This window comes from Polistes dominula, unplaced genomic scaffold, assembly GCF_049000335.1.
Source record: "Polistes dominula isolate Pdom_NZ unplaced genomic scaffold, Pdom_raw_medaka contig_75, whole genome shotgun sequence".
Lineage (NCBI taxonomy): Eukaryota > Metazoa > Arthropoda > Insecta > Hymenoptera > Vespidae > Polistes > Polistes dominula.
In genome coordinates this window covers 1,440,612-1,459,250 of record NW_028301003.1, presented here as the reverse complement: position 1 = coordinate 1,459,250, position 18,639 = coordinate 1,440,612, and the positions used below count along the sequence as shown (strand labels likewise).

The 18,639-nt window shown below is 26.0% G+C and overlaps 4 protein-coding genes across 9 annotated transcripts; 2 read left to right on the top strand and 2 right to left on the bottom strand.

The window, feature by feature from the left end:
* Positions 1–173: 173 nt before the first annotated feature.
* Positions 174–7,974, bottom strand: MFS3 (major facilitator superfamily transporter 3). Of its 6 annotated transcripts, none has more exons than XM_089173847.1 (9): positions 7,789–7,974; positions 4,024–4,271; positions 2,460–2,693; positions 2,275–2,362; positions 1,935–2,167; positions 1,699–1,848; positions 1,489–1,621; positions 1,142–1,383; positions 174–986 (listed from the first exon to the last, which is right to left on the bottom strand). In XM_089173847.1, the coding sequence occupies exons 1-9, from the start codon at positions 7,811–7,813 to the stop codon at positions 804–806; spliced, it is 1,536 nt and encodes a 511-aa protein (XP_089029973.1). In that variant the 5' UTR covers positions 7,814–7,974; the 3' UTR covers positions 174–803. The 6 variants fall into 6 exon arrangements, with proteins under 6 accessions (XP_089029973.1, XP_089029974.1, XP_015178138.2 ...); XM_089173848.1 differs by lacking the exon at positions 7,789–7,974 and adding an exon at positions 5,561–5,591; XM_015322652.2 differs by lacking the exon at positions 7,789–7,974 and adding an exon at positions 5,346–5,549.
* Positions 7,975–9,694: 1,720 nt separating this feature from the next.
* Positions 9,695–10,770, top strand: LOC107067287 (sperm flagella and cilia-associated protein 1). The gene is made up of 3 exons (XM_015322658.2): positions 9,695–10,023; positions 10,106–10,393; positions 10,493–10,770. The coding sequence occupies exons 1-3, from the start codon at positions 9,918–9,920 to the stop codon at positions 10,765–10,767; spliced, it is 669 nt and encodes a 222-aa protein (XP_015178144.2). The 5' UTR covers positions 9,695–9,917; the 3' UTR covers positions 10,768–10,770.
* Positions 10,771–10,804: 34 nt separating this feature from the next.
* LSm3 (U6 snRNA-associated Sm-like protein LSm3) lies at positions 10,805–11,707 on the bottom strand. Its single transcript, XM_015322657.2, has 3 exons — positions 11,546–11,707; positions 11,338–11,445; positions 10,805–11,258 (listed from the first exon to the last, which is right to left on the bottom strand). Exons 1-3 carry the CDS (start codon positions 11,564–11,566, stop codon positions 11,076–11,078), a joined length of 312 nt encoding a protein of 103 aa, XP_015178143.1. The 5' UTR covers positions 11,567–11,707; the 3' UTR covers positions 10,805–11,075.
* A 1,414-nt stretch (positions 11,708–13,121) lies between these two features.
* Positions 13,122–18,583, top strand: LOC107067244 (ETS-related transcription factor Elf-5). Its single transcript, XM_089173853.1, has 7 exons — positions 13,122–14,361; positions 14,480–14,627; positions 14,787–15,038; positions 15,272–15,343; positions 15,509–15,589; positions 17,328–17,523; positions 17,712–18,583. The coding sequence occupies exons 1-7, from the start codon at positions 14,320–14,322 to the stop codon at positions 17,821–17,823; spliced, it is 903 nt and encodes a 300-aa protein (XP_089029979.1). The 5' UTR covers positions 13,122–14,319; the 3' UTR covers positions 17,824–18,583.
* Positions 18,584–18,639: the final 56 nt, after the last annotated feature.

The window sequence follows — 18,639 nt, the reverse complement described above, 5'->3', positions numbered from 1 at the left end:
GCTCCAAGTGCGTCTGAGCAGCGTCTTAATGCATCCATTTCTACATTTCCGTCAATACATCATGCGGAACCCATCGTGGCATTTGCTTCAGAATTGTTCCAGAGATTCGACAGCACTCCAAGTGCGTCTGAGCAGCTTCGTAACGCATCCATTTCTACATTTCCGTCAATACATCATGCGGAACCCATCGTGGCATTTGCTTCAGAATTGTTCCAGAGATTCGACAACGCTCCAAGTGCGTCTGAGCAGCTTCGTAACGCATCCATTTCTACATTTCCGTCAATACATGCGGAACCCATCGTGGCATTCGCTTCAGAACACTGTTCCAGAGATTCGACAGGCAGTAGACCCCTTCATTCGCACCAATAACAGAACAGACTCTGCTAACGGGTTCTACACAACGCTGGTGACTACTTTGAAGGACAGTAACATGTGCAAACATGTAACTCTTTTGTATCGATTGTGAATAAATAGTTGTCACTATTTAAGTTCCAATTTACGTACAAAATGTATCTACAGTCAGTAGAGAATGTCTTCTTAAATATAATTGTTATAATTGGTATCGTTGATTTTGAAAGTAAAAGCAATAAATAAATAATTCATTTTGTTAAAATAAATAATTAAAGTTGATACAATTTATAATATAAATATCTTAAAATATAAAACAAGTCTATTAAATGTTTTATTTTGTTAAACTCTCATTCAAATATAAATCATTAAAATACCTAAACAATAACATAATGTATAAAATGAACTTTATCAAATGTTCAAAATCAACGGTTCAATTATAATAACAAAATAAATTATTTATTAACATTTTTTCTAAGAGGTAAAGTTTGATCATTAATTTCCTCATCTGAGGAAGAAGATTTCACTTTATTCCATGGTTGTTCTTCACCTGATCCTAAAGTACTATAAACGAGAATCTCAATTATATAAAGAGCAACAGTTACAAAGAATATTATTCGCCATGCTTCTATTGTTTGCTGTAAATAAAACAATATTAATTAATAATAATGTCAAATTGTTATAAAAGATACTTTTTCTTCCCTACGGGCCGGAAGGCGTCAACTTTTCTGTGCAAAACGAAGTTGCCGCTTTCCGCGTCATAATATACAATTGTTGTTTTGTTTTTACTTACATTTCCATGAGTTAATTTACCAACGAAAATAGGTACAATAAATCCTGGTATAGTAGCAATGCAATTAGTTATGGCTACCAGTGTACCGGCAAAGTTTGGTGCAATATCTATGTGATTAGATAAGAAACCACAATACATTCCACCAATACATGTTACTCCAATAGTCATAAGTATTACTGCTAAAGCACGATTACATCCGACATAAGATACACCTATCAGACAAATCATTGGAACGAATGATGCTGTAAACAAAAAAAAAAAAAAAAGAAAAGAAAATAACACCATTTTAAATTCAATGTTATTTAAAAATACATCAAATGAATTATACAAAAGATGATAAATCTTACAAAAAAGTGTTCCTATCTTTCTTGAAAATGTTACTGTTATTAAATTCTTGTCTTGCATGATAGCCAATACTTTACTCAAAGTCATTGTAAATATCCACATACATAAAAAGGGCATTGCTGATAATCCGGCATTCTGTATAAATAAAATGAGATTAAGAAAATATAAAATATATTATATATATATATATATGTAAATTCTTGAAATCTTACCGAACTCATATTGAATTTTAATATTTGACTCATATAAGTTGGTAATTCAATGAGCAACATATACCAACCAAAATTACTACAAAAGTGTGCTATCAATATTGCCCAAAATGGTGTAGATCTTAATAATTGTCCCCATGGTACTTTTAATTTCTAATAATAAAATTATTATTTATCTTATGTATTATTATTTGAAAGATAATATTTGATCAAAATATATAAATAATATATTGAATTACTTCTTTATGACCGGCATTGTTTTTAGTATGACCCAAAGATTCCATGATATAATTTTTTTCATCCTCGGTTATAAATCTCGTTTGTTCTTCTGGAGAATCTTGGATTATTAACCACCAAGCTGTACACCAAATTAAACATAATGCACCTTCGATATAAAAGATCCATACCCAACCAAGATTAGCAGCCAATATTCCTGATAACAAAATAGATATCACTGTACCCAAAGCAGTACCTAAAATAGAAAAATGTTAACATTAGTTAATATCGTCAAATGATCAATATAAGATAAGAGAATAATGTTGTTAAACCTTGTTTTTTTATTTTTATTTTTATATTTACCAGCATAAACGATTGATGCAAGAACACTTCGTTCATTCGGTGGTGCCCATTTTGCTATCATCACGTGCATAGCTGGAAACGTTACACCCTGTATAAAGAAAAATAATGTTAAATGATATATATATATATATATATATATATATTTTTTATTTTGTTTATATTAAAAAGAATATTTCAATACTAACACCACCGAGACCTTGAATAAATCTCATTACAATGAATAACGAGTAATGTATTTCTGCTGCAATTGGTGATAATATCGATGCTACAACATTTAACAATACTGATCCATTCATAACCCATTTAGCTGATAACAATTCTGACATTCTACCACCTGGTAATAATGATACCATATATCCCCAAAAATATGCAGATAAAATAAGACCTTGGAGTGGTTCGTTCCATACAAATGGACCATCCTGAAAAATCATTTTTATTCATAATAATAAATGTTCAAACATGGGTTTTCAAAAAATGGGTATTCAAAAAGAGAGATAAACAACAATTTATCATTGAATCTCTGAGACTCTATTCATGCGGAGCTAATAAAATGGGGTGGGGAAGAGGGGAAATAGATTGATCGAAGACATTTTTGAGCTAATCGAATTAATATGGAGCAAGGAAACATTGCTGGAACAATGGAAAGAGTCGATTATAATTCTAATCTTTAAAAAAGGGAGACAAAATGGATTGTAATAATTACCGGGGTGTATTTCACTTTTACCGACGTGTTACAAAATACTATCAAACATCCTACTAGCTAGGATAGTACCGTGTGCGAACGAGATAATAGGAGATCATCAGTGCGGTTTTAAGAGAAATAGATCGACTACAGACCACATTTTTGCTATTCGACAGATCTTAGAGAAAAAATGGGAATTAAATCAACCGGTACATCAACTTAATATAGATTTTCAAAAAGCGTACGACTCGGTAAAACGAGAAAAAAATGCTCGAAATTCTAATACGACAGGGGAATACCAAGAAGAAAATTGGTCAACCTTGTTCAACTTTGCCTAAAGGAAAGTAGGAGTAAAGTGAGGTTAGGTAACCAAATGTCGGAAGATTTTAATATCCATAGCGAGTTAAAACAGGGGGAACGCATTGTCATCCCTTTTGTTCAATTTAGTACTGGAATTTGGTGTCAAAGAACTGCAGTAAAGTAAAGATGGTTTACAGTTGAACGGGACAACACAATTGTTGACATACGCGGACGATATTGCTTTGTTAGGGGACAATGAAGAGTCATTAATTAATAACGCAAAAATATTCATAGATAATACTAAAGATCTAGGTCTGGTCCAAAATATTGGTCGGTATACCAAACGGGAAAAGACCACTGGGTAAACCGAGACGTAGATGGGAGGATAATATTAGAAGGGTCCTAAAAGAAATAGGATACGAAGACCGCGAATGGAAGGATTGTGCTCAGGGACAGGAACAATGGCGGGATTTGGTATTTGCGGCAATGAACTTCCGAATTTTTAATGCCAGTTAATAATGATAATAATAATAATAATGTAAAGGAAATGTGGTATTCAAAAAGAGAGATAAACAATTTATCATTGAATATATCTAATCTTTTGAAAAGATATTTATAAAACAATTTCATTGATAAATTGATAATATTTTTTCTTGATATTAACAGTAAGAGAAAAAGAGATAGAATTATATTATTTTATTTAATATATTTAAACATTTAAGTATGTTTTTGTTTTTTTTTCATATAAATCAAAAAGAAAAGATTACCTCGGTAGAAGATGATGTTACGTTTGAAATTTCATCACCCTGACAAACTTCCGTTATCATTAAACTTCCATTTTCATTTATTAATTCATCGTGTTTAGATAAATGTCTTATAGCTGTATGATTCACCATAGCTACGATAGCTACACTGACGTTTACTTTAAAACCATATATAATAGCCAAACCGATGGATCCAAGTATGGCCATTAAATATCGGATTGGAAAATGTGGAGACCCATTATGCCTTGGGCCTGTAAAATAAAATATTTCTTCAATTAATTTTGTTTTATTATTTTATCATAAATATGTTTAACGAGGGAATGTTAAAATTTACTTGTTAATAATTTAATGAGAATAAAAGTTTAAAAAAAAATACTGTAGAATTTAGGTTATAATAAATTAAATGATTCATCAACATCAACATTCAAATTCAACATCAAGAAAGTTAACAAAATAATTTTGAATGACCGTAAAGTAAAGTTGATTGAGTTAACTGAGACTCTAAAGATATCAAAGAAACGTGTAGGACATGTAATACATGAATACTTGGACATGCGAAAGCTGAATGCAAAATGGATGCCGCGCGTGCTCATTATCGATCAAAACAAAAACAATGGCAAGGTTGTATAAATTAAGCTACAAATTGCTTTCCTATCCACCGTATTCTCCAGATCTGGGTCCGTCAGTGACTTTTTCCTATTTGCAAATCTCAAAAGAATAATGCTCATTGGAAAAAAATGCAACACTGATGAAGAGGTTATCGCTAAAACTGAGGCCTATTTTTTGAGACAAAAGATAAATCGTTTTACAAAAATGTTATTGAAATGTTAAAATGGCGCTGGAATGATTGTGTTGCTCTTGATGAAGATTATATTGATGAATAAAGTCAATTTTGAAGGAAAAAAAAAACCGTGTTTTTTTTGTTAGGCCTGGGACTTTTCAGTCCATGTGTTATATATCATATGTTATGAAATTTAAAATCAACATAGTTCAAGAGGACACGATTGATACCATTTGGCATAATCAAGTAATATATATATATATATATGTGTGTGTGTATGTGTGTGACAGTGAAAGATAGAAACTGTATGTCAAGATTCACACAGTGGAATGTCAACACACATACCAAATGCATCGGTGAAAGCCCGAATATTTTGGTTTATTTTTATAACATTAATATTTCGGACATACACCACCAAGCGATTATGTGAATTTTAACATTGTTCAACTTCGATCTTTAACTGTAACATATAAGCCATATATTTTGAGTGGCACAACTCCATTTTCCAAAAAAATTAGGTTAGTTACCGTACTAGGGCACTTACGTATTAACGCCATGGCAGGAAACTTCCGCTAATGCGCAAACTATGCCTTAAATTGTTGCAACAAATCATAGAATAATAAAAAACTTTATTTAAAATCAAAATATTTTCAAAATTCCAAATATTTTATTTAGAAAAAGTAGTCAATCGGATTTCGGTGGAAAATAGGCCGATATAGAATTTAAAGTAGATTCAAAAGGGTCTCTATTTTCTATCACCTGATGCTGTCGCCATAACCCTGACGAAACCCTGACGAAACCCTGACAAAACCCTGACGAAATCCTGACGAAATCCTGACGAAACCCTGACGCAACCCTGACGGTTGCAGTGTGCAAACAACAAGGTTGTTGTGTGCGAACAATAAGATTGCTCTTTATTGGCGCATTAGCGGAATTTTTGCTGCGGTACCATGACGTTAATACGTAAGTACCTGTAATAGTTACATTTTTACATGACCTTTTCATTCTACAGCAATTTATTACAAATATATTTAAAATCATGAAGATTTTGTATCATGAATATACAGGGTGATTCTCACTAGCTCTTGCCACTTAAATAACTCCGAAAGTATGATAATACCAAAAAAATGGCTAAGAAAAAAGTTGCATGAAAAATTCAAGACAATAATATGACATTAATATTTTTTTGCTAGGTTGAATCATTTTCGAGATTTATTGGTCAACTTTGTTTTTTTATATACAATGTTACATTTTAATACTTATTTTCGGATAGCGGCAGTCAAGACGAATCCAATGATATGCAACATTAATATTGTTGAAGGTTAACGAAGGTCAAAACTTACGAACAAGCCGGCCACAATACAGCTCATGGTCATGGCCGCGTCATGGTCGCGTCATGGTCGCGTCGTGGTCGTGTCAAGGTTGTGTCAGGGCTGCGCCATCATTCAGTTGTTTCGATAACGAACGAAACAGATATTTTCCGAATAGTTTTTATTGAGTCATTGTCAGGTTTTATATTTAATGTTGCATATCATTGGATTCGTCTTGGCAACCGCTATCCGAAAATAAGTATTAAAATATAACATTGTATTAAAAAAAACAAAGTTGACCAATAAATCTCGAAAATGATTCAACCTAGCAAAAAAATATTAATGTCTTAATGTAGTCTTGAACTTTTCATGCAACTTTTTACTTAGCCACTTTATTGGTACTATCATACTTTCGGAGCTATTTGAGTGGCAAGAACTGATGAATCATACTGCGCATATTTTATTGTTTTCAATAATTTACTTAATTAATTTTAATAATATTTAATTAATATAATTTCAATAATTTATTGTTAATTGTAATAGTTAGTTTCAATATTTATTTTATTTTTAATAATATCCAATGATATTGCATCAGCTGTGCTCATAAATCATTTCAAATCTTTCATCATGAAGAATTAATATATTACTTTTATTATTTTAATAAATTATTTAATTATAAATTATTATGGTATTTACGTATTAACGCCACAATAGCAAAAATTCCGCTAATGCGCCAATAAAGAGCAATCTTTGTTGTTCGCACACAACAATCTTGTTGTTTGCACACAGCAACCGTCAGGGTTGCGTCAGGGTTGCGTCAGGATTATGGCGACAGTATCAGGTGAAAGAAAATTGAGACTATTTTGAATCTATGTTAAATTCTGAATTTTCAAAATGTTGCGATTTAAAATAAAGTTTTTTATTATTCTATGATTTGTCGCAACAATTTAAGTTGTAAATTGACGCATTAGCTGAATTTTGCTGCAATGGCGTTAATACGTAAATACCATTATTATTATTTATTATTATTATTATTTTAATAAATTATACAAATAAAGTATTTAATTATACTATCTTAAATTTGTACACAATAAAAATGCATTTTAACAATCGATTATTTTCAAATTAAAAATGCACTAATTTATCAAACTAAGATTTGAAAAAGAATAGAACAAACAAAAAATTAGATTCGTATCAATGAATAACATTTATTTCGTTATCGATCGCACGATAATACCATAAGTATGATACATTCATAGATAAATATATAATACTTTGATTTATAAAACATAATAATAATAATAATAAAAATATCAATGTAATATATAACATTACAATTTTTAATATTATCTTTCGTAAATCGAACAAATTCAATTGTCTTACATGAAATGAAAAGAAATGAAATGAAAGGTAAAGTAAAGTCAAGAAAATGGGGATGCGTCAAGGTCAAAAGGACGTCCGAGGCGCACGATTCAAAAAACGTTGTAACTCTCCTAGAAACTTTTTCATTTCATATTAAAACAAAATCTGATAAATTGAACTATTTCTTTGTGAATTGTAATGTGAATTGTGAATGAAAATTTATATAAAAAAAAAAAACCTTTGCAAAACAATTCTTACATGATAAAAATATAAAATTAGTTAAAAAAAAAAAAAAAGAAAAAGAAATGAACACACCTGTAGAATGATTTTCCATTGGCATCTTAATTAGATTCTTCAAAATATCTTCTTCAAAAATAAAATAAAAACAAACTTTATTTATTACTAGTATTAAATAATAAACCTTTTATTTTGTACACACAACCACACGAGGGTGGTGGTGCATTTAATTGGAAATACACACAAAAGGGGATGAATATACTATTGTATAATATTTCAAATAATAAACATACTATTCCCCTTTAGAAAAATATATTCGAGTATTGAATTATATATATATATATATATATATATATATATATATATATATTTTTTTGTATTTTATAAAATCTGATGTAATTCAAATGCACTTTATTGTAAGATCCGAATAATAGTCTTTAGATTGTATTAACTATAGTCACGACGATATCAATGCACATAACACACTGAGGTAAGAAAACGAAATCAGTTGGTTATTCTCGTTTTTCTGTAAAACACTTGTCCGAAAGGATCACGAGCCATTGGCCTCTCTGCTATAAATGCCGGTTCCATCCCACGTAATCATCAAACATACTACACAAACACAGACACACACACATGTATATACTTCCAGAGAAAATAGGTGGGATCAGTGGGGGGATGAGGTTGGGGTGGTGGTGGGGAGAAAACCATGTGTACATTCATATATATATATATATATATATACACAAATGAAACGTGGTATGACGTTCGTTGAGTCAAAGAGAAGGAAGAAAATGTGGAGACGTGCGAGTTTGCGCGTCCGTTAAAATCAGAAGCATCAACTTTCGAATAAGAATAAGAATGAATGCGATCATCTCGTTTAAATATATATTTATTTTTAGGATAAATATATATTGATATATTTAAGTTTTGTATGGCTTTTTTTTTTGGTTTTATTTTGTTGCAGGAATTATAACATCGTTTAATATTCATAATCATCTCTACCCTACATTTCACGCATACCTAATCATTTAAAAAAATATATATATATATATACTAGGGGTGCTGTCCGATACACACGTCTTTAAGTCAATGAATTACCTTATACCACCATCTGTTAAAAACTTATCGAACTAACAGAGATAATCATGACTCTTTGTTCATAAACAAATAATATTGGATTATAAATTGAGATATAAACTATCCTATCCTTCAAGTTGGAAAAAACTGCACAGAGTGTGCAAAATTTGATTAAAATCGGTTCAGTAGTTTAGGAGTACATTGCGGACAAACAACGTGACACGTAATTTATATATATATTAAGAAGATCTATATAAAATGAGATTGTTTTAGTCAATTATATAATTAATATATTTTGTTTTTCCTTTTTTTGTTTTTGTTTAGAAATGAATAATTTAACATTTTATGCATTTTCATGAAGTTTTTGTTTTGTTTTGTTAAAAATTACAAGAATGCTATTAGTGTTAATCACTTTTCATTTTAATTACTTGAACGTTTATAATAATTTATGAAAATCAATTTAATCATTTAAAATGAATTTAAATTCACTTTAATCACTACCAGTGTAAATTACAATTAGTAATCATTTGATATCCAACAAACATGGTGTAATATAAATTTGTATAATATTAGATATACCACCATTTTTTCAGTATACCTATTTCTACTACACTAGTCAAAATGACTGTTGTATACAAAAAATGCTTTTCGAGCTTTGCTTCCAGTCTTTAATTACTCTTAAAAAATAATCAAAAATGTTTAACAATAATAATTTTAATAGGTAAATGAATTTATAGATATTTTTCAATTATTTACAGAAATCAAATGTTACATGAAGTAAAAATTTGAATTTAAAATGGCCTAACCAGTCAAAATGGTCTGGTATGGTATATCTAATGTTAATAATTAAAAACAACAGAAATTAGAAAAAAACAAATGTTTGTATTTTATAGCATACTTTAGATATATATATATATATTATAATGATCGATTTACAAGATATGGTTATTTGTAAATAGTCGACATATAATGATGATATTAGTTACGTTAAATTTTCATTGTGAATATAAAAGACATGATTATTGTCTCTTGGCATGTTATAATTAAATTCAAATCGTAATAATTTTGTGAAGGAAAATAAATAATTGAATTATATACAATAAAAATAATATACGAAGAAGAACAATATGGAGTCGATTAATGAAAATAAACTTGATGAGATTTACGCGTGGTTAGATCAAATAACATTTTCAAGACCAAAGAAAAATATATCAAGAGATTTTTCTGATGGAGGTATATATATTGTAAAAAAAGATATTTTTATTTTTTTTTTTTTTTTTACAGATATTTTGTTTGTATTTTTTCAATTTTGTAGTATTTATGGCTGAATTATTGAAACGATATTATCCAAAATACGTTGACATACACAATTATGTACCTGGTAATAGTATAGCAAAGAAAATTGATAATTGGAATATATTAAATAGAAAAATTCTGTCTAAAATTGATATGAAACTTGGAAAGGATGTAATCAATCAATTAGCTAATTCACAATCAGGTATTATTGAAAAAGTTTTGATAGATTTGCGTGGGAAAATTTTAAAAGATTGTAACAACGATCAAGATTCTTTATATCTTGATTATGAAGAAAATGGAAGAGTTGGTAAATAACAATTGAAACGCATATACATTAATCAAATAATGAATTGATTTAAATAGTAATCTTAATAAATGTATTAATGTTAATTATATTATATTAAAGTTGACGTTAAACCTATTTTAAATCCTGAAGAAGTTGCTAATAGAACAGTACCACGACATATCTTCATACGACTCAAGCAAGAATTGCAAGAAAGGAATGAAACTATTAACACACTTCATCAAAAAATTTCACATTTGGAAAGTTTGATCAAATTGAAAGATCAAAGAATAGTGGATCTTACTACACAAGTTAAAAGACCAATGACAGATGTATCAACTTCTCGTATTAATGTTCTTCCAAATTATGAAATTAATAAAGTACGAATGAATTCTTAAAACGTTCTTTTTTTTTTTTAGAAAAAATCAAAAGAAATTATAGTTAATATTATATTTTTAAATGTAATTATATAATTTATCCTCTTCATACATGTTTTTTTTTTTTTCATTTCTATATTAACATATCAAAGTATTAACGTATTAATACAACAGTACTTGTTTGAAAAGTTTCTTTGAGAAAAAGAAACCTTTTTGTTTTTTCTTCTTCTTCTTCTTCTTCTTTCCTCTTAATACTCTTCCATATTCTTTCGTTCTTCTTGTATATTAATTTTCAAATGTACTTTACCCGATATATATATATGTATGTTTTACATGGGTGCTCTCATGCTAGGCGGTGATACCAAAATAACACCATCACCACGAATGAATAACATTGATATATTCCTTTTGGTAGTACGATAAACTTCCTCATATGTTTCTTCATCAATTTCTACAGTTGTCACAGTTTCTTCAGCTTCACCTAACACCATATTCAAATGTTGATCATAAGCCTAAAATAAGAAAATATTAAACATATATTATACTCCATTATTTAATTAGAAATTGTAAAGGCACATTGACAAAACTTACATGTAAACGTCCACGTAATTCTCTTTCGTTTCTCATTTTAACATAAATTCGTTCATCCAAACTCAATCTTATTAAATCCAATGGTTCTTTAACATTTATTGCAGGAACCTAATCATCAAATCAAATAAACAAACAAATATAAATGTTATATGCAACGTTGAATGAATTTTGAGGTTAACTTAGATAGGTTAACGAACGAAAATATTACCTGTTCTGTTTCATCAGCCATAATATAATTATTATTGAAATAATTAATAAATTATAGTTAATTATATTTATGAATTAATAGTTTAGTCTTGATTTAATATTATTAAACAAAATACACAAATGCCTGTATTTTATTCAACTCATCGACTTATCTCGAAGACAGTAATCGAAATCGTATCGTCAAAGCGTTTGGCGGGAAAATAACCAAAATTCAAATTAGTACCGAGAACATATTGAACAATAACTTAATCTTTTTAATTTGAAAACATTTTTATAACACATTATATTCAACAAAATAAGTAATACAATGTAGAAAGATAAACATTGTTTAGTCTTAATTTAATATTATTAAATAAAATGCACAAATGTCTGTATTTTATTCAACTCATCGACTTATCTCGAAGACAGTAATCGAAATCGTATCGTCAAAGCGTTAGGCGGGAAAATAACCAAAATTCAAATTAGTACCGTGAACATATTGAACAATAACTTAATCTTTTTAATTTGAAAATATTTTTATAACACATTATATACTGATCTTTAACAAAATAAGTAATACAATGTAGAATGATAAACATTGTACGAATTTTTACATTTTATTTATATCAAATAAATAAATAATATTAATTGATCAATATTATTTCATATTACAAACCACGTGAATATACATAACTAGTTTATTAATAACAAATTTTGAAAAAAAAACTGATTATAAATCAAAGAATCATCGATATTTTAATAAATAATATTAAAATAATTCATTCTTTCAATGAAAATAAATAAATTTCATTCAAGTGCCTTGTGATAGACTACACTTCATACTTGCATGTATAAAAATGATTATTTGCAAAACGTGGGTAAAAAAATGATTCAATTCCACGAATGTTTAGGTAATAGTACAATATTAGATACAAACTTGATTAGTTAGTTTTTCTACATAATTTGTACGAAGAATTGAAATAAATATTTCTTTAAAAGATTATTACATATTTATAAGCAAATTATTTACATGTATTTCAATGTACGTATATATTTAATAATATTACAAAGAATGAAAATTGATTAATTATACTTGTCTATATATATATATACAGTAATTAAATAAAAAGAGAACAAATATTTTATCATGATCATTATCAAAAATCAAAATGAAACTGTATAATTTCAATATTGTGTATTAAAATAATGATTCAATGTTATCAAAGGTCGGGGTATAGAACTATTTGTAGTTGTTGAAACAAACTTGAAATGAATAAGTATTTCTTCCTCTCTTTCCTCTCTCTCTCTCTCACACACCCTTCCCTTCTCTATTTCTTTCTCTTTCTGTCTGGAAATGTTTCTTATTTTTCTTTTTTTTTTAAGTACGCCGCCGTTTGTAAGACGTAAATAACGTTGAAATAAATCAGCACATTAATTCAATGCTCGTTCGCTCAATCCAACCAACCAACCAACCAACGATCATCGTTTAAGCAATTTTATAAATTCATCTGTAAATCCTGTTTAACAATAAGCTACAAAATACATCCTTCGTAGAATCATACTTTTATGCTATATATATATATGTAAATCATATGTCCATAAGTAGTAGTAGTAGTTACACGTATGCATCATAGGTGTACAATTGCACCGCTCGTACACTCCTCAAAGAATCGTTTCCATAAATATATAAATACTAAAATGAAGAAAAAAAAACACGAAGAAAAAAATATACATACATATATATATAAGTAACCAATAAAATAAGTAAGTAAGTAAGTAAGTAAAGTCTGATGATGAGGAGCGGCAGTGGTATCCCATTGTCGTTGCGTCAGCGAACCCAAGCAAAGAGATGTTTGGTGATTGGCCAATTAGGAATAGTGGGAAATCCCCGTTGATATACCTGCTGTTCTTCCGTCTGCTATGTTGAATGTGTTGTGTTATGTTGTGTTAGGTTGTATTGCGCGCTAGTATGAATGGCGCACGCATGGCACTACCATACACACATACATACATACATACATACAGTGACATACACATATATATATATATATATATGTACAATGACGTCCTAAACGTTTCACGCGCGTCATCATCGGAACCTCAAGATTTTTACCCTGAAGGAACGTAGACTATCGTTCAGCAATTAGTAACGCGCGAAACGCCATTCACATAACACGTTTATAGTTCCACGTTTATATATACATATATATATATATATATGTATGTTCGAAGTTTTTCCTGTGTGCACAATTTAAATTTGTGAAACCATTTGTTTGTTTGTTTTTGTTTTCAACGTTAATTAGCCATTAACAGTTTATTTTTATTTTTTCTAAATTCTTTTTTAATTGTTCTTTTGATTTCTTATTGCTAATAATACTTTTAACAATTTGTTTATTATCGATATCTTTTTTTTTTGTTGTGGTTGTAATATTCGTACGTTCTAAAGAGATTTTTCTTTGTTATTTAATAAAAAAGGGAAACTCCATTATTTCTTTCACTTTATTAACTGAATATATCAAATTCTATGTATATACATTCGCAATATTTATGTTAATTAACAGTTAACGATTTATTTTCTTGCGATATCTGTATTAGTTTGAATAATTGTGCGTGGCGCGAAACATTACGTACGATTGTATGCATGATAACACAACACTTAAATAATATACGTACGCGCGCGCGCACGTATTATAGATACATACATACATACATACACTTGGTTGCATTATTCGTTTCAATTTTTAAGTAAAACCGTCTACAACAAACTTATTTATTTCGAAAAAAGAAAAAAAAGACATGAATTCGTTTGACAATTATGATAGGACAAATCTTTCGGAGGTCAGTACAACAACTAAATAAATGTTTTTTGTTTTTTTTTTTTTTAAATAAATAAATAAAAATAAGAAAATAAAATATGCATATTATTTGATGAAGTATTTTGTTCATTTTTATACAGGTTTGTTCATCGGTGATCAACTTGAATGATGAAAATGAAAATAACGATCATTTTTTGTGGAACATGGATACACCTGTTGTTAATAAAAAAGATGTTACACACACAATGTATAATTCGTACGAACCTAAAAGGAAAAAATGTTCACTCGGTAAATTATTTTTGAAAATATAATTATCAATAAATTTTTACGTAATTGTAATTGAACACAAATATTTCGTTACTTTTCTTCCTCTTCTTCTTCTTCTTGTATTGTATTGTATTGTATTGTATTGTATTGTGATATTATTTTTGTATATTACAAATAAAGGTGAAATTGAGTACATCGATGGTACTGATTGGTGTAGAAAACCAATGAAAACTTGGTGCAAACAGGAAACGATAAGTTGGTTAATGTCAGCCGCATCTTCCATAGGATTACCATACAGATCTATACAACAAAGTCTTGCAGTTTCCGGGGAAGAACTTGCAGCCATGACACGCAATGATTTCTTATTTCACGATCCAATTTATGGTGATAAATTGTATTGCCATTTACATTCTCAACGAGTTTCTAATTCACGTATGTTTACAAACCCATTTACAATTAATTATTACACCACTATCCTTATATTTTAATATGATTTATATTAACAATTAGAAGTATAATCATTATTTTCTTTTTTTTTTTTATTTAATATTAGGATTAGATTAATTATACAATTATTAAAAAAAGAAAAAAGATAATTGTGTGTTTAGTGTAATTTTTTTTCTTTTTTTTTTTTTTTTGGATTATATTTTTATTTTATTTTTTAGTTCCACCATTTGAGGCTATACACTCACATTCCGAGGACGATATGGCACAAATGTCGTCCAGTGGTATATCCGGTAAATGATAATTCATTATTATTATTATTATTATTATTATTAGTATTATTATTATTATTATTATCGTATAAATCTGTACGAGAATACGTTTCTTTATTCCCCTTCTTCTTAAGTTAACTTTACTTTAATGAATCACGATATTTTTTTATTTTTTTTATTTTCTAGATGCGGAATCAGATAATTGTATGAAAATCACAACTAAACGGCCACCGGGTAGACCGAAATTATTAAAAACGAAGAAAAATGGTACGTTCTCTTTCCTCATTGTATATAATTGTTATTTTTTTTTCTTTTTTATTAATATATATTAATATTTATATATTAATAATAATAATAGTATGATATATATTATTGTGTTATTATAATCATGCAAATATAAAGTGCAAATATAATGTGCAAATAATTTATATTAAAATGCTATAAAGATAATAATATATATTATTATATTATTATTATAACATATTAATAATAATAATATATTAATATATATTATAATAATAAATATATAAATATATAAAATAATATACTATTATAATATATTAATAATAATATATTAATATATATATATATATAATATATTATAATATATAGAATATAATATACATCATAATTATATATTATATTAATATTATAATAATATATTAATATTGTTAATATAATATAATATAATATATAATTATAATTATATATTATATATTATATTAATCTTATAATAATTGTATTTTATTTTTCTTTTTTTATTCTATATAATATTAAATTATACATTATGATATATATTATATTAATATATTATAATAATATAATATTATTAATAATAATATATTTTTTACTATGTTATAATAATATATTATTTTATATATTTATTTATATATTATTATATTATTATTTAATATATTAATAATAATATATTAATATATTATTATTTATATATTTATAATAATAATAGTATAATATATATTATTGTGTTATTACAATCATGCAAATATAAAGTGCAAATATAATGTGCAAATAATTTATATAAAAATGCTAAATATATATTATTATATATTATTATTAATATATTATTATTATAACATATTAATAATAATATATAATAATATATTATAATAATAAATATATAAATATATAAAATATATTAATAAATTAATAATAATATATTAATATTGTTATTATAATATAATATATATTATATATATATAATTATAATTGTATATTATATATATTAATATTATAATAATATAAAATGCTAAATATATAATAATATATATTATTATATTATTATTATAACATATTAATAATAATATATAATAATATATTAAAATAATAAATATATAAATATATAAAATAATATATTATTATAAAATATATTAATAAGTTAATAATAATATATTAATATTGTTATTATAATATAATATATATTATATATATATATATATAATTATAATTGTATATTATATATATTAATATTATATATTATAATATATATATATATATATTAGAATATATATTATATTAATATTATAATAATATAAAATGCTAAATATATAATAATATATATTATTATATTATTATTATAACATATTAATAATAATATATAATAATATATTAAAATAATAAATATATAAATATATAAAATAATATATTATTATAAAATATATTAATAAATTAATAATAATATATTATCAATAATAATATATTTTTTAATATGTTATAATAATATATTATTTTCTATGTTAATATATTTATTGATGACATGATATGACATTGATATATTGATATATCAGACATATGAGATATGATATAATATTATAATATATATTTTATTAATATAATAAATGTAAATATTATTAATAATAATATATAATAATATATTATATTATTTATATTAACATTTATTAATATGATATATTATTACTACTATTATGACAAATAAAATGATTTGTTTTGTTTTTTTTTTGTTTCTTTTTACTTTTTTACATGTTAGTCACAGGCCAAGGTAAACTATGGGAATTTATTAGAGATTTATTGCGAAATCGTGAAACTTGTCCAAGTTTAATTTGTTGGGAGGATTATTCCCAAGCCAAATTTCGATTCGTTAAAAGTGACGAAGTAGCCAAACGTTGGGGCTCAAGAAAAGGAAATACAAAAATGACCTATGAAAAACTTAGCCGTGCCATGAGGTTTTTATTATTTCATTTTCTTATTTCAATTTTTCTTTTTGGCTTTTTCCTTTACACTTTACATGCTTTTCTTTTCTTTTTTTTTTTTTTTTGTTATTTGTTTTTAATGCGAAAAAGAAATGAAAAAAATGTCTCGTTTTAAATCATAAAAATTCAACTTTATGGTTTTTTTGTTTTTTTTTTTTCAGATACTATTATAAAAGTAAAATATTTCAACCAGTGCTTGGTAGAAGATTGGTTTATCAGTTTGGTCCTAATGCGAAAGGTTGGCAGACTGACAATCCTAATTTCCGATATTGATATTATTATTATTATTATTATTATTAATAATAATATTATTATTATTATTATACATAAATACAAAATTAATTTTAATTTATTAATAGTTATGTTTAAGAACGAATGTGTATTAAGTGATTTTATGCTGAATTATTGTAATTTAGACAACAACAACAACAACAAAAACAAAATGAAATTTCATATTTTTACAGAGAGATTGTAAATATCATCGATTATTATTAATATTTAATATACTTATATAAGGCAAAAGTCAACCCTTTTGTCCTATAATAAGTCAGACACGTCAAATTTTAACTAAAAACAATAAAAACCTGTGTTTGACTACACATATTTCAATTGTTCTCGATATTTTCTTAATTATATAATAATTAAATAATTAAATTTAAATAATTTAAATAATTATTTTAATAATTAAGAATATTTAAATAATTTAATTATGTATAATTATTTGTCAAATTGCACACACAAGTTTGAGTTGATAATTTTTTAAAAAAGAATTCATCAAATGTTAATGTAAAAATGAAAAATCTAATATTAATAATAATAATAATTCTTAAGTTTATTGTCATTGGAATAATTGAAAATTAGCAAATAGGACAAAGGGTTGATAAACTATATAAATAATAATTGTAAGATAATTTTCGAGATTAAAATCGAAATGGAGACAGACAGACAGACAGAAAGAAAGAAAGAAAGTAAGAAAGAAAGAAAGAAAATCTTGAGAGTAAATGATATAAATAAAGTAAGTACTTATATTGTATTGCATTTTGTCAACAAATAATAATTTGTTTGTTTGTTTGTTTGTTTTTTTTTTTT